This window comes from Pantherophis guttatus, chromosome 4 (assembly GCF_059756535.1).
Source record: "Pantherophis guttatus breed Tessera chromosome 4, ASM5975653v1, whole genome shotgun sequence".
Classification (NCBI taxonomy): domain Eukaryota; kingdom Metazoa; phylum Chordata; class Lepidosauria; order Squamata; family Colubridae; genus Pantherophis; species Pantherophis guttatus.
Genome location: NC_142066.1, coordinates 36,850,367 through 36,877,907, shown reverse-complemented (window position 1 = coordinate 36,877,907; position 27,541 = coordinate 36,850,367). Strand labels below are relative to the sequence as shown.

The following is a 27,541-nucleotide window of genomic DNA, read 5'->3' as shown; positions in this document are numbered from 1 at the left end:
GAAAGAATGAAAACACAGTACCGAAAATGGATGCAATACATTTTGTGTCTAATTACAGCACTATTTATATATTTCAAATTATCCTTGACTAAACACCATACCATAAATCACAATGTTGTTCTTCTTTTTTTTCATTTCTTTTCCTGGTTGTATATATTAAAATGTTTGCCTAGGACTTGAAAGATCTTTTCAAGTCATTTTAACTGGAAGTTCCCTGGAGTTGTTGGACCAGTAAGTGTCTCTTATCACTCTTAAAGAATTGTTACAATAATGGAAAACAGAACTGAAGACAGAAATCCAATATAGAGAGAGCACCTTAAGGAAAGGCTGGATGCAAACCTAGTAGGGAAACAATAGAATTAGTTGTTATGTCTTTTACTTTGAAAAAATTGAAGAAATGGACTTTCAATTGGCTGAATTTGTATAGCACACATAATGAAAACAATTGACACACACACATACACATATACAGAGGGAGAGAGGGAAAAAGAGAGGGGGAAGGAAAGGGAGAGGGAGAGGGAGGGTGGGAGGGAGAGAGAGGGGAGGAAGAGAGAGAGGGGGGGAGAGGGAGAGGGAGAGAGAGAGATTTTAATGGTCAGTCTGGGAATGTTGTCATTGACAAAAATATCTTAATGATTCAAACCAGTGTTTTCAACTGGGGTATTCTAGGAGTTCAAATCCACCTACTTTAACATTGCCAGGGTTGAGAACCAGTTATATCTATATGATAATACCGCTAAACACATTAATGGTGCATTATAATTTTACAAGACAAAACATTATAATTCACACTGGCATTGACCAGGTGGTCCTTAAAATTACAGTACATGAGGAGGAAAGCATATTCATCTTAAGAGAAATGACAGCTAAAGAGGACATATTCATATTCTAATCAAAATTCTCCAGTTAACATTTCCTTATCTTAAACCTTTGCAAAGGTTTCAAAAGTAAGATCAGTTTGATATGGGAACCAATTGCCAACAATGGAGCTGATTTATCTTCACGGAATGTTTTCAAGCAGTGACCATCTGTCAAATATACTCTACTTTGGGTTCTCCATTGGATTTAATATCCTAAATAAATTCTTCCAAATCTATGATACCATACTATAGTTCTGTGAATCTTGGTTGCCAAAATTCATATTTTTCTTATACTGAATTACTTTTAGTTTATTTTTCATTGTTTTCTAGTTTTAATGAAAGTTGGACAATAACCGATTTTGATCTATATGTTAGCTAAACTACTACCACCTTTAAACTTTCCAAATTAATAAGGAATTTTTTATTATTTTTATTATTTTATTTATTTATTATTATTAATAATAATAATGCATATTTTCTAAATATGAAATGAAATAAGGTAATATCTTATCAATATAAGATCAGCATCTTTTCAATAGTACAGTGTTAACCAATATTACAACATTTATACACTTTTAATCCAAAATGTACAAATGAAACTAAAAATGACTTTGATTATGCTAATTTGCTTACTAGTGATCAATTTCACTCTGAGTTCACAACTGAGTTCACTAAATCCATTTTATTTCAATGTTGAAAATAGGTTTCTAAATTTCTGCAAACTATCTCTGTCATTAATCATTAGTATCAGCATGTTTGAAAAATATTTTCTTGCCTAATACATACTCCATTTATTATTTAGGATACAATAACCGGACTTTTTTTTTATATTCATAATACTTTTAATTTAACTTTTAGGTCTAAAACGACTAAATGACTAAAAATAGATCTCTCCTTTTTGTCTTCATTCATATAACTTATTCTGTGATAAAAGAATAGTAAGTTATACAGATCATTTCTCAGTGTAGAAATTATAGTACCTAAGCTACGTACAATAATTTAATGTAGATTTAAATAAATGCCAATAAATCTCAGTAAGACAGGAATTGCTTTTTCTGTAAAATGGCAAATATACTTTCCATGCTATACTTACTAGTTTTCTTCATAGAATTCTTGTGCCTTTTGATGTATTCTTTTTAGATTGTTAAACATTGGTTCTTCAATAGATGCAATCAGACTATTGCTCAGATCTATCTTCAGGGGAAAAGATTGATTTTATATTCAGCAATCTTATTAATCTTTTTTTGTTTCCCTCAAGAGGCAATTAAATAAAATATGCAATCAAACTAGATAATTTCTTTTAAAAAAATCAACCTGAGTTCTTATGGATGTAGTTAGGCCTTTAACAGCTGCTGTATTTGAGAATATTTTAATATCAGTTAACCCACTGATTATCTAATCATCTTCATTTTACCAATAGTTCACCAAACCTCACTTTCCAATGGAGAATTCAAACCTAGATTAAATCAGAAAACCTGCCAGAAATATAACCTGGAAGAGTTTCATTCATTTGGAATTTTATTTTTGCTTTAGCTTTCTAAAGTATTGATTGTTGAAAGTAAGTTAAAAGTGCAAAAAGTAAAGAAGGAAGAAAAATAATTATTTCAAATTTTCTTTGGTACATGTATCAAACATTCTAAAATTAACAATAGTTTACATTATTTCTATAATCCCCAAATAATTAGGAATTCGAGATAGAAATAATTAGAGATTGGACTGCTATTTTTCAGAATTGGTGTAGAGTCTCCTGCTTGAGTGGGAGGAGGGGGTTTGGACTACATGACCTATAAAGTCCCTTCCAACTCTCTTAATCAGTTAATTTAATCAGTTAATTATCAAATCCAAAAACCAAAATTTCATAATTTTTTTTCAGTTTTTTGGAAATTGACATCATATTCAATTGGACAACAATTTCAGTTGGATGTTTCTGAGAAGATAAATTGATTTTGGAGAATGGATTTACCATATTCAACCAGATTGATAGGAGATATTATTAAGAAGCAAATGAAGATATTTGATCTGGGATGAATCAGAGTTAATTTGGGATAGATAAGAAGCTGTGGTGAATTGGTAACAGATGGTTTTGAAACTTGAATTTTGTTTTATCTGTTAACCATTCTGTTATTAATATAATAAATTAATATAATATTAATATAAATTATTAAGATAATAAGTTGCAAATAGAGTTAGAAGTTAAGAAATGCTGCAGCTGCTTTGCAAGGGGAGGGGGAACTAATATTGTTATAATATATTTATCAGTATTCAACTGGGGAGAATAATGTATGTATATGTGTTTGTGTTTTTTAATGAACATTTTTAATGTTCTGTTTATTTTTTCTTTCTGTTTTTGTAAAAAAAATTCCTTTTTTTTCTTTTTTGAATTTTTGAATAAAAATAAAAATGTTGCATGGGAAACTGCACTCAGAAGTGGGACTTCTGTGGAACAAATGAAAAACTGACAAAATGAAAAGTCGGCATGTAACCCTATACTCTATAATTCCTCTTTGGACAAGAAGTGGGGTTGAGATCATCCTGGCAGTTGTTCATCATGAATAATTTTTATTGTCATAAATCGTAATATTTAATAAAAGTACTATAAAAGACAAACTGCTCCTCAAAAGACCTTTTGCATTATAAAGTTCTTCAAGCACCTTAGATGGGACAGAATTTATAATATGTAATATTTTCTAATTGATTTGAATGTGGAGCCTTAATATTGGTGGGTAAGATATCAAGTAAAGTGAATATAAAAGAAAATGCCAAATGATTAGAATTAATAAAATTTTGTAAATAAATTCTAATATTTATATAATTGGATTGATCCTAACTCAGTCATCCATGGTAAACTCTAATAGAAGCAAGGAAGGAATTCCATAGAATTGACTTACAAAATGAGCTTTTATGGGGCAGATCTTGTATTCCTTTTCTCCCTCCCTGTCTCTTGGAATGATCATGCATGATATAGAGAAAAAGAAAGAAATTACCTTTCAATGCCATACCTTAATTTATAACCATAATGATTTCAATAAGACACTAGAAAGTTCATGTTTCTAAGTATGAGCTAGATTACACATAATAATTATGTATTTCACTGAAACTGCACTTTATAGATCTGTCTGCATACACCACAAGCCAAGCATTCTTGAACAAATTCCCAACAGTAGTCAGTAGCATTAGTACTCTGAAATAATCTCTAATAATAATAAAAAAAAGCACTGCCAGATGACTTCTGTTTTTATAACTCTGACAGACAATATATTGGGCTTCCCTTGAAATGTCTATGTCCTTACATACAAGATGACCTGTTTCTAAGAAAAGGAGCATCTTAAATTATAACCTTTGGCTTTGAAATGGCAAGTCATACTGGGTGATCAAACACTTGCTCCTTTTAAATAGATAATTTATTCAGATAAAAATATGGTGGAGCTTCATTTCTGTTCATGTCTATTATGTTTCAAACTATATTATCCCCACATAAAATAGATATACAGATACATAGACAGTTATTTATTCAAAACAAATGTTACAATACATGTATTGCAGTCTTATTTCTGATGACCATTAGATACTTATTCAATAGGTTCTTAGTTAGGAGCAAATCCCTAAAATATTAATGTGAAAATATTCTATCCTAATAGCTTATGATTGATACAATTTGGTCATTTATTGTATTGCAACCAATTACTGCTTTTGCTATATCCTTTACTAAAACAAATTAGATATACCGTCTTTGTTTTCTCAAAAAAGGGAAGAAAAGGCAAAGTGATGAACAAAGACTATGGCAAAATGAAGAGCTGGCAAGTAGATCTGCTTTTTATAATTCCTTTCTGGACAAGGAGTGAACTGAAGATCATACACTTGCTCTTTGTGAGCAAATGTTATTCTTGTAAATTATAATATTTAAGACTAGTACTATTTTAAAAAAAGAAATGCACTCAAAAGAGCTTTTGCATTAACACATTTCTCAAACATCTTAAATGGAACATAATTTATGATATTAAATTATGTCCTCTATCTAATTTGAATGGGAAGCCTGAATATTGGTGGGTAAGATATCAAATAAAGTTAACATTAAAGAAGAGACCAAGGTAATTACAATTAATAACACTTGATAAATCAATCCCTAATACATTGAGAAGATGTTAGTCAAGTTGGCTATAGTAAATCCCAATAGCGATGAGAAAGGAATTCTCATAGAATTGAGAATTCACAAAATGAATTTTTATATTCTCCTTTTCCTTTCTCTACCCATTGGAAAACTCATCCTGATCAGAGGTAAATTAATCAACAGGAAGATGAACAATTTTCATCTTTAGACTCTGTAATTATACCACAGGGGAAAAAAGAATGCTGTCAAACAATAGAGAAATACATAAATTAAAGCATCATTGTTTTACATTGCTCTGCTGGAAATGTACATTAGATTAATTTCCTTAACAAAACAGAACTCCAGAAATTAATCTCAGGGTCATCTATCATGCTCAAGAATGCAGAAGATTCCATTTTTTCCCCACTGATTCCATTTCTCTCTCTTGCTTCTTGTTGTGCTTGAAGATGCTTTCTTCAGAGTTCTTGGCTTACCATTTGACCAAGTACATACAAACTCTTTCTCAAATCATACCAATTTCATAAGAGTTGAAGCTGTGGTACATCCAAGATCAGTTCTGATATGAATATTAAGGGAACTAGCTAAAGAAAGGAATGCAGGAGTGATCTAAGGAATTGGTGACACTGGTTCCAAATGAGCTTAGAAAACTATAATACACATTTTAATGTAAAAGCTGGAGCCATTAAGGGCAGCTATGAGCAATTTCTGCTATGTTCTATTAAACCATTTTTCATGCTATAAAATGCATTACAGCCTTCAGCTGCTTCTCCAGCTTCGTATCAGATTCTAAGGTATTACTGGGGGTCATCAAGATCCTGACATCACACTTCAACCAATGGGTGACATTGATACTACTGTAGTTTCACTTAGCTGTCAAGTTCATGGGGGGAAAAGAAATAAGCCCTATGACAGCCTACACTGGAGCAAGCATGGCTTCAAATACTGTTTTCCCTTGACTACTCTCCTAAAAAGGTGTTCTTAAGATTTAATTCCTGCAAATGCTCCACAGGAGAGTTGACAGCATCAAATGCAGGTAATCTCTCAAATGAAATGAATATAAAGGAAAGTGGAAGGTTTGTAATTTCATGCTTGGCAAAAACATATTCTGAAAAACAGGGCAGAAACAGGTTTAAATAGGCTTTTTATTTTGAAAATGGTTAAAACAGATAATTTTATTCTGATTTGCATCATTTCCTGCCATACAAACCTTTCTATTGAAACTGCACATTCTGGTTTATCACTTTCCCAAATGATTACATGTCTGTAAACATTTGTACCTTTTATATTTTTCTACTCATTCTTTAAGTTGATTCTGAATTACCAAACCTCCAGAAATATATTAGTCAAAACAACATTGTTTTATATTATACCACAAGAAATGTGCATTAGATCAATATTTTATCAATATTTAGAAATCCTGAAATCCTATTACAGAGAGGCAGTTCATTTGCACTAGGCTGAAGGGAATCACAGGATCTATCATTCTCAACTATCCAAACTTTCCATTTATTTTTCATTGTTTCCAGTTTTATTTCTTGTTGCTTCTGTGTTATGTTTGCAGGTGCCATCTTCAGAATACTTATAATAACACTGCACTAACTACATGTAATCACTTTCTCAAATCATACCTATTACATCAGAGTAGTGGATTTTGATTGAAAGGAAGCATAAATTAAACAGATAGAGGTATGTACAAACATAGATATAGAATTTCATGAAGGTTAGGATATCATGCAAATAGAATGCAATCTGGTTAAGTATTGCATTTCAAGCACTGGAATCAGAATAGCAGAATAACACTGTTGGAAGGTGCCATGGAAGTCAATCAGATCAATCAGAATAGAGCTGGAAGGGATGTTGGAGGTCTTCTAGTCCAGCCCCCCCCCCTCAAGCAGGAGATCCTATACCATTTCAGACAAGTGACTGTCCAGTTTCTTCTTAAAAACCTCAAGTGATGAAGCACCCACAACATCTGAAGGCAAGCTGTTCCACTGGTTAATTGTCCTCACAGGAAGTTCCTCCTTAATTCCAGATTGCTACTCTCCTTGATTAGTTCAATCCCATGCCCAATCAGGAGACCCTATACCATTTCAGACAAATGGCAGTCCAGTGTCTTCTTAAAAACCTCCAGTGATGGAGCGCTCACAACTTTTGAAGGCAAGCTGTTCCACTGGTTTTTCTCACGATTAGGAAGTTTCTCCTTGGTTCAAAATTGTTCCTCTCCTTGATTAGTTTGAAAATTCCCTTGTCTTTCAAGGAGAATCCATAAAGGCTACATATCCCAGCTTGCAAAGCATGGAGGAAAAAAATGAGCTATATCAAGCAGCCACATAATCTAATGGGAATTCTGCACATGAAGCTAAAAAAAACTAAAATTGTGAAATAAATGATATAATTTTGAACCAGTACCATAAATCACTTCTTCACATTATGAATTTTTCAGTTAAGTGAATGTACTAAATTACTTTACACTATGATTGATTCCTGGATGTAATAGTAGATTTCAACATACTACACAATCCAACTTGGATCTCCCTGTTCCTCATAGTATAAACAATGGGATTAATCAAAGAAGGAACTACAGAGTACAATACAGTGATTACAATTTCTACATTTGAAGGGGAGACAGAAGGAGGTTTTAGTAAATTAACACTTGCGGTGCTGACAAACAAAGAGACGACAATAAGATGTGGAATGCAAGTTGAAAAGGCCTTATTTTGTCTTTGAAAAGTAGCAATTTTAAAAACAGACTTGAAAATCTTAACATATGAAACAATTATGAAACTAAAGCAAGGACAGGCAATACCAACTATACTGAATAGAATAAATCCAACTTCAATGAGATATGAATCGTCACAGGATATTTTCAGAAGTTGTGAGACATCACAGAAGAAATCATTGAGAACATTGGAACAAAAGCTGATTGCAAAGGTACCACAAGTGTGCAATGTTGAATAAAGAAGAGCACTTATCCATGCCATGGCTGCCAGCTGAAGGCATGTCTTCCTGCCCATTATGGTTTCATAATGCAGTGGGTCACAGATAGCGACATATCTATCATATGCCATGCCTGTGAGAAGGAAGAAATCTGACATTCCAAAGAACAATAAGGAAAATACTTGTGTGATGCACCCAGAGTAAGAGATCTCTCTGCTGTTCAGGACAGCATTTATCATGGCTTTGGGCATAGTCACAGAAATAGAGCCAAGGTCAGTAACAGATAAATTAATTAAGAAAAAGTACATGGGAGTATGGAGTGAATGGTGGAGGGACACTACTAATATGATGAGAACATTTGCTATTAAGGATGTTATGTAGATCACTAAATACAAAATGAAGTATAGCATATTTTTATCTACTTGATCAGAAAAACCCAACAGAATAAAAGTAGAGATGTCACTTGCATTAAGCATTTTTTTTTCTTGAGTATATTTATTGCATTGCTGTGGAAAGCGTAAAAATAATTTCAACTGATCAAGTAGTAATTATGAACAGCACTAATATTAGTGAAAATTGCAGTAAAAAAATCTGAAAAATAGATGGATATTCCTTTTCTCATACCTAAGACATAAAACAAAAATATAGTTTAGAATTTTCAGATGTGTATAGGGCTTTTGTATGAAATTACCAGCAATCAATCTCAGTTTGGAGAATATATTGTATTACCATCTTAAAATTATAACGATAGTTTCCATCAGTGGTTTAATCATAATTAAAGCAAATCTCTGTTGCAAAATACATTATAATGTACTGCAAAATTTCCCCTTCTTTCAATTAAGTAGGATTTAACGGCATGTTTTTTAAATGTGGGATCAATTTAAATACAAAAATGCTTCCATTATACTAGCTTTTATCCATATTTCAAAAAAAGAATTAATATCAGGAACGATAGGAGTGATGGCACAGAGAGAATTATTATTGAAAATACAGAGAAAAAGAGAGAAATTACCTTTCAAAGACATACCTCAGTTCATATCAATGATGACTTCAATAAAACACTAGAAAAATCAAGTTTTCTCAGTATGAGCTGGTTTATACAGAGAAATTGTGCATCTTAATGAAATTGTGCTTTATAAATCTGACTGCATATACCACAGAGACAAGTATTGTTGATTAAATTCCCAAGAGTAATCAGTAGCATTAGTACTATGAAATTGATCTCTTAATTAAAAATGAACTGCCAGAAGACTTGTATTTTTATAACTCTAATAAACAATATATTCAGCTTCCTTTGAAAAGTATATGTCAAGTTGACCCCTTTCTAAGAAAAGGAGCATCTGAAGTGATAACCTTTGGCTTTGAAATGGCAGGTCAGACTGGGTGATCAAACCCCTTCCTCATTTAAGCAGACAATTTATTCAGATAAAAACATGGTGAAGCTTTATCCTTATTCATGTCTATTATTCTTCAAGTTATAATATCCTCAAGCAAAAGACAGGGTACAGATGCACAAATAGTCATTTATTCAAAACAAATGGTACAATGTGTGTGTGTGTGTGTATGTATATGTATATATATATATATATATATATATATATATATATATATATATATATATATATATATATATATATAGCAGTCTTAATTCTGATGATCATTATATAGTTATTGGATAAGTTATTGGTTGGGAGAAAACCCCTAAAATATTAATGTGAAAAATATTGAACAACTTCTATTTTAATAACTTAATAACTTCTTATTGATACTATTTGGTCATTTATTGTATTGTAGCCATTTACTCTTTTTGTTATACCCTTTTTAACTAAAAACAAAAAAGCAAAACCTCCTTCTTTCTTGTCTTTTCCAGGGAAGAAAAGGCAAAGTAATGGAGGCAAAGATTTGGGCAAAATGAAGAGTTGGCAAGCAGATCTACTATTCATAATTCCTCTCTGGACAAGGCTTATGATCATCCACATGTGTGCCAGGCAGTAGTTCTTCATGAGCAAATGTTATTGTTGTAAATTATAATATTTAAAATCAGTTCTAGAGAAAAGGAAATGTAATCAAAAAGCTTTTTGCATTGCAAAGTTTCTCAAGCGTCTTAAGTGAAATAGAAATTATTATATCAAATGTCCTCTGTCTGATTTGAATGTGAAACCTGAATATTGATGGGTAAAATATCAAATAAATAAGACATCAACATAATTATAATTAATAAAAGTTTATAAATTAAACCTTATTACATTTGAAGAAATGTTACTCAAGTTGGCCATGGTAAATCCCATAGCAATGAGAAAGGAATTCTATAGAATTGACTCACAAAATAGATTTTTATATAAAAAAAGGAGAATATTTGTAGCTCAGGGTTGAAATATGGATCCTTGGTGCTCTTTGAGCTTGCTTGTTTTCTTGCAGACATTTCATTATCCAAATTAGATAACATCATCAGTGCTAGTCAGGAATGTGATTTGCTTGACAGTTTATATTCTGGTGGCTTGCCCTGTAAGTGTTGGTGGATTCTTAGAGAAGCTTTGGTTGAGCTGTTTACTATTGACTCTTTGGCAACTTCACCTTTTCCTTCTGATCTCCACAAAGTCATTCAGCCAATTTTCATGTGTATTGCAGAGTAGAACTCACATACTCATTTTGATTAACCCTGTCACTTATCCACCAATTGTGCTTATTGCAGAAGTAGAACTCACCATGCCTTTTGAAAGAACACAAGTCTATTGGTTATACGCCCAAAGCTACTCAGTCAGTTATCATTTATATTGCAGGATTAAAGCTCACCTGATCCTGGATATCTTCCCAAAGTGACTCAAATACCTATAGTGCTTATTGCAGAACTCACAATGCCTATTGCAGAAACAGAAGTAACATCTCTTGGTTATTGGCCTAAATTAACTCAGATGGTTACTTTATTTGAAGAGTAGAACTCACATTCTCTTGATTAAAGTAATCACTTTTCCACCAGTCATGCTCATAGTGTTGTAGAAATTGTCATGCCTATGGCAGGAAGAGAAATAATCTGTTGGTTATTGGCCAAAAGTCAGTCAGCCAACTATCATCCTTACTGCAGGAGTAAAACTCACCTTTTCCTTGTGATTTGCAGAAAGTCATTCAGAGAGGTTTCATGAATATTGTAGAGTAGAACTCACTTTTTCCTTCTGGTTTATCCAAAGTCATTCAGCCATCTTTTGTAAGTATCGTAGACTAGAACTCACCTTTTCCTTATGATATGCCCATAGCCATTCATCCAGCGTTTGTGCATATTATACAGAATTTGAATTTCTTGTTGATTTCCTTAATATTACTTATCAGCCCAAAGTCACTTAACCAACTAGGAGCAAAACTCAACTTTTCCTTATTATCTGACCAAAGTCATTCAGCCATAGATCATGCATATTGTAGAGTAGAACTCACCTTCTCCTGTTGATTGACCCAGTAACTTATCCAGCAGTCATGCTTACTGAAGTCAAAAAAATCACCATGCCTAAAGCAGACATATAATTTATCATCTCTTGATTATTGGGCCAAAGTCACTCTTACACAAGTCATACCTACTGCAGGTATGCAATACCTCATGCCTATTGCAGGAAGAAAAATAGCAGTATCTTGGTTATTCTCCCAAAATCTATCAACCTTACTATAGAAGTAAAACTCACCTTTGCCTTCTGATCTGCACAAAGTCATTGAAAGAGCTTTCATGAGTATTGTAGATTAAAACTCCCCTTCTCCTGTTGATTTACTCAGAAACTTATGCACCAGTCATGCTTATAGCAGGAGTAGAAATCACCATGCCTATTTCATGAATAGAAGTCACCATCTCTTGGTTATTGCCCAGATCACTCAGCTGGTTATGCTGAGTATAGCAAGAGTAGGACTTATCTTTCCTCTTATTGATTAACCTAGTCACTTAGCCACAAGTCATGCTTAGTACAGCTATGCAACATCTCATGCCTATTGCAGGAAGAGAAATAACAATATCTTGGTTATTGTCCCAAAGTCTCTCAACCAAATGTCATCTGTACTGCAGGAGTAAAACTCGCCTTTTCCTATTGATCTGCACAAACTGATTTAGCCAGCTTCTGAGCGTTATTATGAGGATTGCAACAGTAGAACTTACCTTCTCTTATTGATTAGCCCAGTCACTTTTCCACCAGTCATACTTACAGCAAGTGTAGAACTCATCATGTCTATGGCAGGAATAGAAATAACAATCTGTTGGTTATTGACCCAAAGTCACTTAACTAAATACCATGTGTACAGCAGCAGTAAAACTGACCTTTTTCTTCTGATATGCACAAAGTATTTCAGGCAGCTTTTGTGAATATTGTAGAGTAGAACTCAACTTCCCCTGTTGATTTACTCAGATACTTATCCACCAGTCATGCTTATTGCAGGAGTAGAAATCACACTGCCTATTTCAGGAATAGAAGTCATCAGCTCTTGATTATTAGCCCAAAGTCACTCAGCTCGTTATTATGAGTTTTGCAAGAGTAGAACTTACCTTCTCTTATTGATTAACCCAGTCACTTATTAAACAGTCATGCTTATTGCAGGTATAGAACTCATCATACCTACTGCAGGAATAAAAATAAACATCTATTGGTTATTGGCCCAAAGTCACTCAACCAACTATTGTACATGCTACAGGAGTGAAACTCACCTTTTCCTTCTAATCTATAGAAAGTCATTCAGACAGCTTATTGTAAGTGTAGAATTCATCATGTCTATTGCATAAATAGAAATAACCAAGGTCACTCAGCTTGTTATGAGTATTGCAAGAATAGAACTTACCTTCTCTTGTTGATTAGCCCAGTCACTTTTCCACCAGTCATGCTTACAGCAAGTGTAGAACTCATCATGTCTATGGCAGGAATAGAAATAACAATCTGTTGGTTATTGGCCCAAAGTCACTTAACTAAATACCATGTGTACAGCAGCAGTAAAACTCACCTTTTTCTTCTGATCTGCACAAAGTATTTCAGGCAGCTTTTGTGAGTATTGTAGAGTAGAACTCAACTTCCCCTGTCGCTTTGCTCAGAAACGTATCCACCAGTCATGCTTATTGCAGGAGTATAAAGCAGCATGCCTATTTCAGGAATATAAGTCACCATCTGTTGATTATTGGCCCAGATCACTCAGCTGGTTATGCTCTGTATTGCAAGAGTAGTATTTACCTTCTGTTGATTTACCCAATCACTTTTCAAACAGTCATGCTTATTGCAGGTGCAGAACTCATCATACCTATTGCAGGAATAAAAATAAACATCTATTCTATTGGTTATTGGCCCAAAGTCACTCAACCAACTATTGTACATGCTACAGGAGTGAAACTCACCTTTTCCTTCTAATCTATAGAAAGTCATTCAGACAGTTTATTGTAAGTGTAGAATTCATCATGTCTATTGCATAAATAGAAATAATCAAGGTCACTCAGCTCGTTATTATGAGTATTGCAAGAGTAGAATTTAAGGTGGCTTTCGATACCATTGACCATGATATTCTTCTGGGCCGACTATGGGAGCTAGGAGTGGGAGGCACCATGTTGCAGTAGTTTGCCTCCTATCTCTCTGGTCGATCACAGTCGGTGCTGGTAGGAGGACAGAGGTCGACCCCTAGGCCCCTCGTCTGTGAGGTGCCTCTGGGCTCGGTCCTCTCTCCCCTATTTAACATCTACATGAAACTATTGGGTGAAATCATCCAACGACACGTGGTGGGATATGCTGATGATACCCAGCTATATATCTCCACCCCTCGTCAGTTCAGTGAGGCAGTAGATGTGATGTGCCGGTGCCTGGAGGCTATGAGGATCTGGATGGGAGTCAACAAGCTCAGACTTAACCCAGACAAGACCGAATGGCTCTGGGTATTGCCCCCTAAAGACTATGTTGATTGTCCATCCTTGGTTCTAGCGGGTGAGAAAGTGCCTCCCTCAGAACGGGCTTGCAATTTGGGTGTCCTTCTAGACTCACAGCTGAGACTGGAACAACATCTGACAGCTGTAGCTAGGGAGACCTTTGCACAGGTTCATCTGGTGCACCAATTGTGACCCTACTTGGATCAGGAGGCTCTCCTCACAGTCACTCATGCCCTTGTCACCTCACAGTTGGATTATTGCAATGCGGCTACCCTTGAAAAGTGTTCGGAGACTACAGTTGGTCCAGAATGCAGCCGTGCGAGTTATAGTGGGTGCACCTAGATACACCCACATTACACCAATTCTCCGTGAGCTGCACTGGCTCCCTATTGGTCTCTGAGTGCAATTCAAGGTGTTGGTCATTACCTTTAAAGCCCTATATGGCTCAGGGCCAGGCTATCTTCGAGACCGCCTTCTACCACATAGCTCCCAGCAACTGATAAGATCCCGCAGAGTCAGTCTCTTCTGGGTCCCATCAGCTAATGTCAGCTGGCAGGCCCACGGGAGAGGGCCTTCTCTGTGGCTGCCCTGGCTCTCTGGAACCAATTACCTCCTGAGGTCCGGACTGCCCCCACCCTATTGGCCTTCTGTATTGCAAGAGTAGTATTTACCATCTCTTGTTGATTAACCCAATCACTTTTCCACCAGTTATGCCTACAGGAGGCATAGAACTCGTCATGCCTATGGCTGGAATAGAAATAAAAATCCGTTGATTATTGACCCAAAGTCATTGAACCAACTATTGTGCATACTGCAGGAGTAAAACTCACCTTTTCTTTTTAATCTGCAGAAAGTCATTCAGACAGCTTTCATTAGTATTGTAGACCACAACTCTCCTTTTCCTTGAGATCTGTCGAAATTGAAAGAGGAAGTATATACATATTTTTCTCACATATACAGTTTTGTCCTCTATAGTTGACACACAGCCTAAGGAACCCATTCTTCTTTTCTTTAAAAAGACCAGTGGCTGCCATCTTTGATTTGGCCAGTTGAATGGAGCCTCTGGCCAAATTTTTGTCTATGAATGTACAGCATTCATCTCTCTGGATACCATTGAATATACTTTTGATTTTGGTAACTTGGCCCTAGGCAAGATCGCAATTGTACAGTTTATGGGGCGGTAGTATAGAAGGGTGTTGGAAGTGTCCTTTTTGCTAAAAATCCTCAGTCAGGTCATAATACTCTTTAGAAATCAATGGCTGTGAGCCATCACCTCCCTCTAGTTTATTGGCAGGCTCCACTTTCGCTTTCTTAACCATAGGCATAGGGCAATTTCTTAGCACTTTCCACTAATGCTTGCTGGTTGGATGCTTTCCTTTGCATTTGCTACCTGTCTCTATCCCAATCGACAGATGCACTCCAATTTATCCACTATGCCAGGCCTAGGACTATGGCCTCTGTCATCCTGAGGGTCACAATAAATCAAATAGTCTCTGTACGGGTTGACTTTCAGATTCACAGGATGGTTAGGCAGGTCACTGGCACTCTGCCTGTTATCAAACCATCTAGCTGGGAAAATGCTATAGGCTTTCTTAGCCTCATCCCTAGCTTCTCTGCCATCTGAGGGTTGACCAGGTATCTGATGCGCTCAAGTCCAACAGGGATGTAAGGATCCCCTTAACACCTGAGGAGGATACCAAAATCTCCACCCTAGTAGTTATAGGGATGATGATGCCACTTACCATTGGATCATCATCTCCTTCATTGTCACCATCATAGAAGACTGGCCCCATCTTAGCAAAGGTTGGAGTTCCTTCTCCCTCACTGGCTGGAGGGTAAAACTCTACAACATTCTGCCTTGCACAAGTTTTCTCTTGGTGGAGCATTTTTTTTCTTCAGTTGACTTGAAGGCTGGGGAACAGTCATTGATTGTTGCATGAGACACTTGGGAGCTCGGTGCCCCTCTTTTCCCAATGAAAGCAGCCACCAAGGTTCTGGTGGGGTTTCTTCCCTTTGGATGGAAGCGCACGCCCTTTTTTCTCCCTCTGGGAGCCACTTATTTCTCTTCTGGGTGGTGAGGCCAAATCTCCTGCCCAAATCTCCTGCCCAGTGTTTGTGGAACTCCATCAGATCAATTTCTACCTCAGTTGCCACATGGTACCACATTTTCAGGTTGCAGGGCACTCCTAGGGATTGCCAATTCTGGTACAGTTCCTTGTTCAGTGCCTCTCAGAAATTGTAGACCAACAAGTATTCAGGCAGTCTCCCAAGTGCTGGCCAGGTGGTAGAAGTTTTGAGTGTACTCCATTACTGATCATTTCCCTTGCTTCAAGGCATGCATCCAGGCTTCTGTGCATCAGGCAGCCATGGGGTCCTCGAACCACTCTTGCAGGGCTTGCATGAAGGTGTTGAGGTCATCCAGCTATGGTGCCTCTTCATCAAACAGTGACACCAACCACTCTGACACACTCTCTTTCAGGTTGACCATGATGACATGGACCTGGGCCACATCATCTCAGTACATTGCTCCATAATGCTCCATGTAGTGCCTGTTCTGCCCCAACTATGGACTCCACAGAACATAGCACACACAAAGTCCGTACAAACCTTAGTTTACTAAATTAAATCAGTCTTTTACAAACAAAGGCTGTTAATTAACTTTATTAACAGCCTACAAAAATCCAAAGAATAAATAATCGTAATCTTACTATGGTTGGCAGAATGCCCAGAAGCAATTTACAGGAAACTGATAAGAGAACTAAGATCCAGATGCGAAGGAATGTGAACGAAGTTGTTCTCTGCAAATTGCTTCAGTTGTCATCCTTTCTTAAATAGGCTAAGGGAATGGCTAATTAGCCCCAAACCTTACTCTCAAGAAGACCTCCTCCTGAGGAGTCACTCCTGCCTTTTGGCAGCTCTGTGTACCCATGCATTGAGAAGTGGCTCTTCCTCTTCTTCCTCTTCATTTATGGGAGCTTCTGGAGGTTCTGAAAACCCTGGCTGAATGCCTGCTTCTGGCAACACATCTTCTACAGCCTCCTCATTGTCTGACTCGAGTGCCAGCTGCACAGGCTGCTGGCGCAGCACCACACCAGCCTCCTCGCTGTCGGAATCAGCTACTAGCTGCACAGGCCACTGACAGGCCACAACAGTGCCAGGCTTGAGCCAAGAAATGGTCTAGGCAGTTTGGAGGTCCATCAAAATGGGCCATCGGGGGTAGTAGTGTTCTTCCCACACCAGGATGAACCCCTGGGATGGGATATTGTTCACTGCTACTGATGCCAGTGCTGGAGCTCCAGATGTGGCTGTGGCCACTTGTGATGAGGCTCTGACTGCAGCTGGGGCCACCAGTGGCACTGGAAGAGGGGGTAGTGGTGAAACTCCTGCCACTTGTGCTGGGGCTCCAACCATGGCTGCCAGTGATATGGGCTGAAGAACAGGAAGAGAAGCTCCACAGTTTCCAGTGTGTTCATTGCACAGATTTCCATCCCTTCAAACTTATCTCAAAGCTGTTCCATGTGTCCAGCTTCAATTCAGAGTCATTCCATTCAGCTAGGTGTTTCGCTCTCCATCTGTTGCATCAGACCATGTTGACCCCAGAAGGGACCCCCACTGCCTTGCCCACATTTTTGGCCCAATAGATCTTTGGCCCATGGTGCAGAATGTCCTTCATTTGCTCCTTTGTGGCTACAGATGGTTACTTGGACTTCTCAGTCTTTGAGTTTGGATCAGTGGTGGGTTGCTCCCGGTTTGCACTGGTTTGAAAGAACCGGTAATAAAAATTTGTAGTAATTCAGAAAACTGGTAATAACGTTGGCTGGCCATGCCCCTGAACCAGTCCCCAGCCTGGTTGCCACTTGCTCACTCCACCCACCTCATTAGAGGCTTTTTTTTTTACTTTTAAAAGCCTTGGTGGTGCAGCCAACTACGTGCTGTTATGTAGCACTTAGCTGCCAGCTGCCTGCAATTAGTGCAAGTTCAAATCTCACGAGGCTCAAGGTTGACTCAGCCTTCCATCCTTCCAAGGTAGGTAAATTGAGGACCCAGATTGTAGGGGCAATAAGCTGACTTTGTAGAAAATACCACTTATGGGGGGCCAAAAGCCCTAATAAGCAGGTATATACAAAAGAATGAAGGCTATTTCTATACGTGCATTATAAGCTGCCCTGAGTCTTCGGAGAAGAGCGGCATATAAATTGAACTAATAAATAAATAAATAATTTTTTTCTACAACCTCTTTGGCCAAAGAGGTTGTAAGAAAAAAATGCCTTTAAAAGCCTCTGGCGATCCCAGGTGAGTTGCCTGATTGCCAGAGGCTTCTACAAGCATTTTTTTCTGCAATCTCTTAGAATTGTAGAAAAAATGCTTTTAAAAGTGAAAAAAAAAAGTTGGCCACACCCACACAGTCACATTACCCCCCACTAAGCCACGCCTACAAAATAAGCCATGCCCACAGAACTGGTAGTAAAAAAAATTAGAACCCACCCCTGGTTTGGATGCACATTGGTGGCTTGTGCTCCTGTTCTGGTTTGAGGTGGTGCCAGCTCTTCCTGAGCCAGGATCTCTCCTGGTTTCTTCTTTTCCTCCAAGTCTTTGCCCATAGTTGACATCTTGAGGTTGACCTCCTGGTAGATTACCTGGTAGGATCCAGGTAGACTATTTCTTGGAGAACTGACTTAAAGTCAACCATCTCATCAGTGTAATTAGTAAAAGAACCTCCTGGGACCTTCTTTTAACCAAGAGAATAATCTAACTGAAAATTTCACATGGGTACAGAGAAGTTCAAATGGTAAAGCCAGTTCTAATACTTTTGCATAAAAGCAGCATAGGGAAACTTTCCTTTTCCCCCTTCCCATTGTACATAGTCCATCAATTATTTACAATCTTTTTGTTTTGAGAATGATCTATCTACCTTAGACTTCCCCAGTTGGTGACCTCGAGGTGTTGGGTCTGCCTCAGGCTTCCAGTCACCACACTGGAAATTCCAAATTTCACACATTCTAAATTTCCCTCCCAAACTTTCCTTATATTCCAATGCCTTCCCTGCCCCCTCCTGTTACAGTTGTCTGGTTTCAAGTGAAGCTGTGTAGTCAGTCAACCCTGACATGTCCATCTCTTGGTTATCGACCCAAAGTCACTCAGTCAGCTCTTGTGCTTATTGCAGGAGTAGAACTCACCATCTATTGCTGCTGTCTTCAAAGTCACCCAGTTGTCTGTCATGTGTATTGCAGTAGTAGACTTCACCAATTATTGCTTATTGTTGCAATATCATTCATCCACCTGTCATATCTTTCAGCAGTAGAACTCACCTTCACAAGAGATCTACCCAAAGTTATTCAGCCACCTGCCCTGGCTATTTCAGAAAAAAACCTGACCATGCCTATTTCAAGAATAGAAGTCACAAGTGATCGACCCAAAGTTAGTCAGCTGCCTGTCATGGTTATTTCAGGACAAGAACTCACCATGCCTATTGCAGGAATAGAAGTCACTGTCTTTTGCTTATTGGTACAAAGTCATTCAGCTGCCTGTCATGCATATTCCAGGATTAGAACTCACCATCTACTGGTGATTAACCCAAGCTGTCTGTCAAGCATATTGCAGGAGTAGAATTCAACACATAATGCTTATTGGTACAAAGTCACTCAGTAGTCCATCATGTGTATTGAAGCACTAGAACTTACCATAACTGATGCAGGACTACAAATCACCATCTCCTGGTTATGGGCCCAAAGTCATGCAGTGGGCTTTCATGATTAAGGTTCAACCAGAACACAGTGTCTCCTGGTAATTGACCCAAAGCCTCAGCCATCTGTCCTCTGTATTGTAGGAGTAGAACTCACAATCATGATCTGCCCAAAGTCACTTAACCATCTGTCTTGGGGATTGCAGGACTAGAACTAGATAGAGACTAGGACTAGTATCTAGCTTGCTACCTTGACCTTTAAATGAAACTGCTTCCCATTTAGGGAGATTGTGTGTGCCCATCTCTTGCAACTGGCTGAGCAGCTCATTATAAGCTGCCACTTATCCCCACCCCAGGGACTTATGCTTATGGAAATGGACTGTATTGGTGCATCCCTTCTCTGATGGAGGGAGGGGAGGAGGCAGAGGCATCTGTGATTGGCAGGGAAGACAAAGCTGCCCCAGATCCCTCACCACCCATTGGCTGTATTACAGTGTCATCATATTAAAGCAGAATTATAGTTTTGGAGTAATATTTAAAGACAATCAAAGTAATAATTGATGAATTTATAATATAACTCCCTAATAATGAGAGTGTAAGTTATTGCTAAAAAAAAAATAGAGTGTCCAAGAAGGATTGTAACTGGACAGTAATCCAAGTTGGTAAGGATTCTTTGGATTATGTTGTCTTCCTATTTCACTAGAAGGAGCTGTGAGTCCAATTAATATACCTTTTTCTCCACATGAATTACAACTCTGTCCAGAATTAACACTAGAACCAGGATCATGTCAGTTTGTTTACTCATGAACAATAATTGGTCAGTTCAATTTAAGCTTTTTTCATCCTACACAGTACTGTAAAGTATCAGAAACATATTCATTTCATCTCCACCTTGACCTTCCAATGTATTGCTGGGGATCATCAGGATCTTGATGAAATCTCAATCTAAACTGATGGATGACTTCTGACAGTAGCTTTCTATAACTGTCAGAAAACATGGGGGAGAAAGAGATAAGCCCCAGGACAATATTGGTGGTTAAAATATCAAAGAAAATGAACATAAAGGAATACATCAGGATTTTTACAATTAGTAAGGATTTATTAATAGTCCCAATAGTTACATCATTAGAGAGATGCTATTCCAGTTGTCCATGGTAAACCCCAATAACAGTGAGGAAGGAGTTCCATAGTATCAACTCACAAAATGGGCTTTTATGGGGCAGATCTTTCAGCCCCTTTCTTCCTCCCCTGCCTCTTGGAATACATCTCCTGGTCAGAGGAAAGTTAACAAAAAGTAAATTGATCTCCATTCATATTTCAACTGCATAATTAAAGAACAGTAAAAAGCCATATTGATAGATAATTGAAACTCCATGCAGAAAGCTACATGTTGCAGAGGCTGCTTCCCTTGTTAACCTTATTTCAGTGAGGCAAGGGTCATGCATGGAGGTAAAAGTTGTTAGCATTTAACTTGTTAAGGTCAAAGTGGAAAGTTTGTTTTTTCAAATCTCATGCTTGGCAAGCAAATATCATGTTGTTCTGGAAAACCGGGAAGAAGAACTAGCTTGCTTAAGCAGGCTTTTTAACATTTTTGAAGTGGTTTAAAACATTGATTTTTATTCTGGTTTTCATTTATTTCCTCTCAAACTTTTCCGCTGAAACTATACATACTAATTTATCACTTCCCCAAATATATACATGTCTGTACACATCTGCTTCTTTTATATATTTTCACCGACTGTATCACTTGAAATTGCATTACCAAACCTGGAGAAATACAATAGCCCAAGCACTCTTGTTCTACATTACACTACAGGAAGTGTGCATTATATTGATTTTGTTAAAGATTTCAAGCTCCAGAAATGCAATCACATTGGTAACATAAGGGAGTTCAGCAATGAATTGAGTATTTCCAACTTGTTTAACTGAAGGGAATCTCAGGATCTTCTATCATTTTTAAGGTATCCAAAAGTTTTCATTGCTTTCAGTGTTTCTACTTTTCGCTCTTTGCTGCGTTCCATGCTTGTGGGTGATTTCTTCAGAGACTTTAATATCATTTGAGTAACTACATAAAAATCCTACATGAAATTGCATCTTTTTCATGACAGTTCAGCTCTGGGGCACAACCTAGAGGATGTACATTTTAATGGAACATGCAGTACAAAATATTTGCATCCTATCTCTCCATGATAAAGTTGTATATACAGATGCTGAAAATAATTACAATCCCATTGCCTTAAGTTACACTTCTTAATATAAATGTGTATACTATCTGTCCTAATATTTCTTATCATTATAATTATAATAAAGTGTAGGGAAATTGTATATTTCTAAGCCTAGCTTTGTGTAGTGGCTTGCACCTCATTCCAAAAAGTGCTTCAGAGAACACAAAAGAATGAAAAAGCATTGTCTAAAACTCCTTAAAATAGCTGTAGCATTCTTTAGGTATAGGTCACAGGTGTCAAACTCGATCATGTAACATGACATATCATGATGTATCATGATGTTTTTTGTCTTTGCAAAGTCAGAGTGGGCTGAGTGTGGCGCATCCAGCCCATTGGCTGCCAGTTTGACAGGCCTGGTGTAGGTGAACACTGTAGAGGACTGATCGGGGTGAAATGCTCCCGGTTCGGACTGGATCAGGAGCGATGGAGGTGGGTGGTTCAGAAACCGGTAGCAAAACTCCCTGCCCCCACCCCATGCCCAGCTGAGCCACGCGATCATCAGAGGCTTTTTAAATTATTTTTAAAAGCATTTTTTCTACAACTTCTTCGGCTGATGAGATTGTGAAAAAAAATGCTTTTAAAAGCTTTTGACTATCTCAGCTGAGTTGCCTGATAGAGACTTTTCAGGCAACTTAGCTGTGATCATCAGAGCCTTTTAAAAGTATTTTTTTACAACCACTTCACCGAAAGTAAAAAAAAGTAAAAGTAAAAAAAAAAGTTGGCCATGCCCATCTAGTCACATTACCCCCACCACACACACCAAGCCACACCCATAGAACCGGTAGTAACAAATTTTAGATTTCACTACTGGGACAGGTGTACAATTGTACAAAAAAGAGAGCTTTTTGAAAGAGCTGAAGGTAAATACAACATTCAGCTGTGATGATATGAGGATTCCTCATCTGTAACCCCTTAGAAAACAGCAGAGTCAATGTAGAAGCTTAATTCCTGCAGATAGTCCAAAGACTTCTATGGTTGATAGCATCAAATGTTTAAAAAGATTAAGTGGCATCTGCTTCTATAAATGACAGATAAAGATATTATTATATTATAGAGAGAGACCATTTGGTCTAGTGCTTAATGTGCTGGCCTAGACATCAAGAAACTCTGAGTTCTAGTCCTGTTTTAAGCATAAAAGGCATGACTTTGGGTCAGTTATTCTCTCTAATCCCAATCCAAATCACCGTATTGTTGTTGTGGGAAAATAGGATGAATGAGTGAGTATTAGGTATGTTTTCCACCTCAGTTATTTCCAAAATAATAAATGCATGATAAACAAACAAACAAACAAATATTCTTTGAGCCTCTATTTGGAGGAAAAGCTGGATAGAAATTTAATTAATGCATATGTTGTGGTATACACAGAATGTATGATGGGTGTTTGAACATGATAACATTTTTCATTCAATTTTATTTTGGTTTTCATTACACCACTTGCTTTTATCCTTACATTTTCTTCAGTACCTCTTATTTGCAGATATGGGCAATTATCTCCCCTTTCAATAGGATCAGTGATGCATTTCTTTTTTTTTTTTAATTTTTAAAAGAAAACTTTATTCATTCTTAAAAAACATTTAAAACATACACGTTTCTCTTAGTCAAGAAACAAATTTACATATACAGTACAATGCCAATTCCTCCTCTCTGCAGGGATTGAGCTGGAAGACATCCAAGGTGACTTTCAATTTTGGACAAAGTCAGCTTGTGATAGTCACTTTCTATCCACCATGGCAAAGAAAACAGTAAAATACAAAACATAAATAACAACATTATATAATATTTTACAACTTTCTTCATCGACAATTATCTTTACTTTTAAATTCAATCATTCTAATCATTATCTTATTCTTGTATAACCATATTGAACATTCTTATAAACTAAATTGTTATATATACTTACATCCTATTTATTAACATAGTCAATATTTTATCCTTACCAGTATTCAATACTCTTAGATTCCAATTGGTTAAATTTCGATTTATATTCTTATTTCTTGTTTTGATTACTATTTTCTAGCTATGTATATAATTTATTCCACACATTATAGTAGTCTGAATCATCTCTTTCTTTAATCTCCATTCTCATTTTATCCATTTCAGCACATTTGAGGATCTTTTTAATTACTATTTCTTCAGATGGTGTATTGATCTATTTCCACATTTGTGCCAGAGCAATTCTGGCCGCCATTAGTATATGTTTTTTTCTTTTTTTTAATCTTTTTTTTCTTTTTTCTTTTTTGTCATTTTCTATTATGTTTTTGGTTTTAAAAATGTAAAATATTCAATAAAAACTATTTTTAAAAAAAAAGCAAAGGAAAAAAATAGCAAAACACTTTTGGAAAATCTTGGCATAAAAACTGCACAGATATGTCCACATAGTCGTCAAGAATTAGCCCTTATTGAATGAAAACAAAAATTGGTAGGATTATATATGAAAATAGATAAAGATAAATAATCAAGAAGTTAATAATATAAGATCTCTGCAAAGAGAATTTAGTCTGGTAGAGTATTAAATTTCAAGGATTAAAGCTGCCTTTCAAAAGTGAATGGAAGTTACGCTTTCCATTTTCAAAGCATGAAGGGAAAACAGGCTTACCTTGACCACAAGTAGCTTAACTATGATAAAATAACTAAGTAAAATGACATAGTTCTGATTCAGTAATATAAAATACTAATTCACCTTATGGATTTTTCAGCGGATTAAAAATAATAAATCGCCTTTCAACTATGAATGATTCTTAGACATAATACCAGACTTAAACATATTATACAATGCACCTTGGATCTCTCTGTTCCTCATATATAAATAATCGGATTCATCAAAGGAGGAATCATAGAATAGAATACAGTGATTGCGATTTCTACATTTGAAGCAGAGAAAGAAGGAGGTTTTAGTAAATTAACACTTGCGGTGCTGATAAACAAGGAGACAACAGTAAGATGTGGAATGCAAGTTGAGAAGGCCTTGTTTTGTCTTTGCAAATTAGAAATTCTAAACACAGACTTGAAAATATGAACATAGGAAACAATTATGAAACCAAAGCAAGGAAAGATAATAGTTGTACTGAATAGAATAAATCCAACTTCAATAAGGTATGACTCATCACAGGATAGTTTCAGAAGTTGTGAGACATCACAGAAAAAATCATTGAGAACATTGGAACAAAAATTGATTGCAAAAGTGCCACAAGTGTTCAAGGTTGAATAAAGAATAGAACTTATCCATGCAATGGCTGCCAGTTTTAAGCAGGCTTTTATATCCATTAAGGTTTCATAGTGCAGTGGGTCACATATAGCAACATATCTATCATATGCCATGCCTGTGAGAAGGAAGAAATCTGACATTCCAAATCAATAAAGAAAATACTTGTGTAACACACCCAGAGTATGAGATCTCTCTGCTGTTCAAGAAAGCATTTATCATGAAATAGAGCCAAGATCTGTAATATATAAATTCACTAAAAAAAAGTACATGGGTGTGTGGAGTGGATGGTGGATGGACACTGCTAAAATGATGAGAACATTTGCTATTAAAGATGCTATGTAGATCACTAAAAACAAAACGAAGTATAGTATATTTTTCTCAACTTGATCAGAAAAATTCAGGAGAAGAAAAGGTGAGAAGTCAGTTCCATTAGGCATTTTCTCTTGAGAATGTCGATTGCATTGCTGTGGAAATAGTTAAAGTACTTTCAGCTGATCAAGTAGCAGTTATGAACAACACTAATATTAATAAGAGTTACAGTAAAATGTAAAAAAAAATCTGAAAGAACAGATTTTTAATACCTAAAACAGAACAAAAGTAAGGTTTAGAATGTTCAGATGTGGGTAGGGCTTTTGCAGGAAAGTACTAGCAATCAAGGTCAATTTGGAGAATATATTGCTTTACCATCTTTTATAGCAATAGTTTCCACCAATTGTTTAATCATAACTTTAACACAACTCTGACTGAATATATATTATAATGCTGCATTTTTCCCTTCTTTCCATCCTCTTATTAATTAATTAATTAATTTTATTTATTTATTTATGCCACCTTTCTCCCTAGGGACTCAAGGCGGCTTACAAAATGACAACTTCAATACAAATCACAATATAATACCAAATTAAAATCAGTAACCCAATTAAAAAACGATTTAAAATTATACCAGTGTACCCCCAAACAGATCAGTTTAATTGGCGGAAGAGCCACGTCTTCAGCTCGCGATGGAAGGAAAGAAGGTCGGGGGCTGTCCTGAGCTCAGTGGGCAATGCATTCCAGAGGGTCAGGGCTCCCACAGAGAATGCCCTCCCCCTGGGGGTCGTCAGCCGACATTGTTTGGCCGATGGCACCCTGAGGAGGCCGACTCTGTGAGAGCGCACAGGACGATGGGAGAACGGCTGGAGATGGTCCTGCAAGTACCCCAGGTCTAAGCCATGAAGGGCTTTATAGGTGAGCACCAGCACCTTGAAACGTATCTGGAGTGCCACCGGTAGCCAGTGCAGCTCACGCAGGAGAGGTGTTACACGGGAGTATCTAGACCCCCCCGTAACTACCCGCGCGGCTGCATTTTGGACTAGCTGAAGCCTCCAGACACATCCCAAGGGCAGCCCCATGTAGAGGGTGTTACAGTAGTCCAACCTAGAGGTAACAAGGGCGTGAGTGACTGTGGCGAGGGCATCCCGGTCTAGGAACGGGTGCAACTGGCGCACAAGATGGACCTGTGCGAAGGCCCCCCTGGTTACGGCCGTCAGATGGTCATCTAAAGACAGCCGAGAATCCAGGAGGACACCCAAGTTGAGGACCCTATCGGAGGGAGCAAGGGTTTCACCTCCGATCATTAAGGATGGAACCTCCAGATCCCAGGATGCCGGCATCCACAGCCACTCAGTCTTGGAAAGGTTGAGTCTAAGCCTGTTCCTCCCCATCCAAACCTGCACCGCTTCCAGGCAGTGGGACATCACGGAAAGGGCATTCCTAGGGTTGTCAGGGGTGGAAATGTAAAGCTGGGTATCATCAGCATATTGATGATACCTCACCCCAAAACCATGGATGATCTCACCCAGCGGTTTCATATAGATATTAAAGAGCAGAGGAGAGAGAACCGAGCCCTGAGGCACCCCACAAGTGAGAGGCCTCTGGGAGAATCCCTGACCCCCCGCCCAAACAGACTGCAGACGGCCCGAGAGATAGGAGGAGAACCACTGTAAAACAGTGCCTCCTAACCCTATCCCCCTGAGCCGCTGCAGCAGGATACCATGGTCGATGGTATCGAACGCTGCTGAGAGGTCAAGAAGGACCAGGATGGAGGAGCAACCCCCATCCCTGGCCCGCCAGAGATCATTTACTAGGGTGACCAATGCCGTTTCCGTGCTGTGGCCATGCCTGAAACCAGATTGGTAAGGATCCAGGTAGTCAGTTTCCTCCAGGAATTGAGGGAATTGCTGTGCCACCACGGACTCAACAACCTTTGCTAAAAAGCGAAGGTTGGAGACTGGACGGTAGTTGTTAAGTACGTCAGGATCCAGGTTAGGCTTCTTAAGGAGGGGTCAAACCACCGCCTCTTTAAGCACAGCGGGAAAGACCCCTTCCTTTAGTGAAGCATTGACAATAGCCTGGATCCAGTCTCCAGTCACCTCCCTGGCTGCCGAAACAAGCCAGGAGGGACAAGGGTCCAGTAAACATGTGGAAGACCCCAGCCTACTCATAATCCTGTCCATGTCATCCAATGAAACAGGCTCAAGCTGAACCCAGATGTCTCCACCGAGACTAGGCCCTGTCACCTCAATGGACTCTGTCCAGTCAGAGTCCAACCCGGTCCAAATCTGAGTGATTTTATCTTGCAGAAACTGTGCAAAGTCCTCAGCACGGCCCTGTAAGGG

General features: G+C 37.6%; 1 protein-coding gene and 3 long non-coding RNA genes across 5 annotated transcripts; all 4 read right to left on the bottom strand.

Annotated features, from left to right (window-relative positions):
- Positions 1-27: 27 nt before the first annotated feature.
- LOC117669013 (olfactory receptor 14A16-like) lies at positions 28-8,966 on the bottom strand. Of its 2 annotated transcripts, none has more exons than XR_015733721.1 (3): positions 3,749-8,966; positions 1,954-2,054; positions 28-339 (listed from the first exon to the last, which is right to left on the bottom strand). XR_015733721.1 is itself a non-coding variant. In XM_034423101.2 (3 exons), the coding sequence occupies exon 1, from the start codon at positions 8,379-8,381 to the stop codon at positions 7,440-7,442; it is 942 nt and encodes a 313-aa protein (XP_034278992.2). In that variant the 5' UTR covers positions 8,382-8,465; the 3' UTR covers positions 28-339; positions 1,954-2,050; positions 3,749-7,439. The 2 variants fall into 2 exon arrangements, 1 of the variants encoding a protein (XP_034278992.2); XM_034423101.2 differs by having other exon boundaries at positions 1,954-2,050; positions 3,749-8,465.
- Positions 8,967-10,219: 1,253 nt separating this feature from the next.
- On the bottom strand, positions 10,220-12,104 carry LOC148114015 (uncharacterized). The gene is made up of 3 exons (XR_015733722.1): positions 10,849-12,104; positions 10,699-10,764; positions 10,220-10,615 (listed from the first exon to the last, which is right to left on the bottom strand). It is a non-coding gene; the product is annotated as an uncharacterized LOC148114015 (long non-coding RNA).
- A 275-nt stretch (positions 12,105-12,379) lies between these two features.
- On the bottom strand, positions 12,380-13,183 carry LOC148114014 (uncharacterized). Its single transcript, XR_015733720.1, has 3 exons — positions 13,092-13,183; positions 12,868-13,003; positions 12,380-12,778 (listed from the first exon to the last, which is right to left on the bottom strand). It is a non-coding gene; the product is annotated as an uncharacterized LOC148114014 (long non-coding RNA).
- Positions 13,184-14,439: 1,256 nt separating this feature from the next.
- LOC117668721 (uncharacterized) lies at positions 14,440-19,850 on the bottom strand. Its single transcript, XR_015733719.1, has 3 exons — positions 19,453-19,850; positions 14,602-14,681; positions 14,440-14,518 (listed from the first exon to the last, which is right to left on the bottom strand). It is a non-coding gene; the product is annotated as an uncharacterized LOC117668721 (long non-coding RNA).
- Positions 19,851-27,541: the final 7,691 nt, after the last annotated feature.

Excerpts from the sequence above, each read along its gene's own strand:
- LOC117669013 (XM_034423101.2), bottom strand. The coding sequence starts at position 8,381 with ATGCTTAATGCAAGTGACATCTCTACTTTTATTCTGTTGGGTTTTTCT.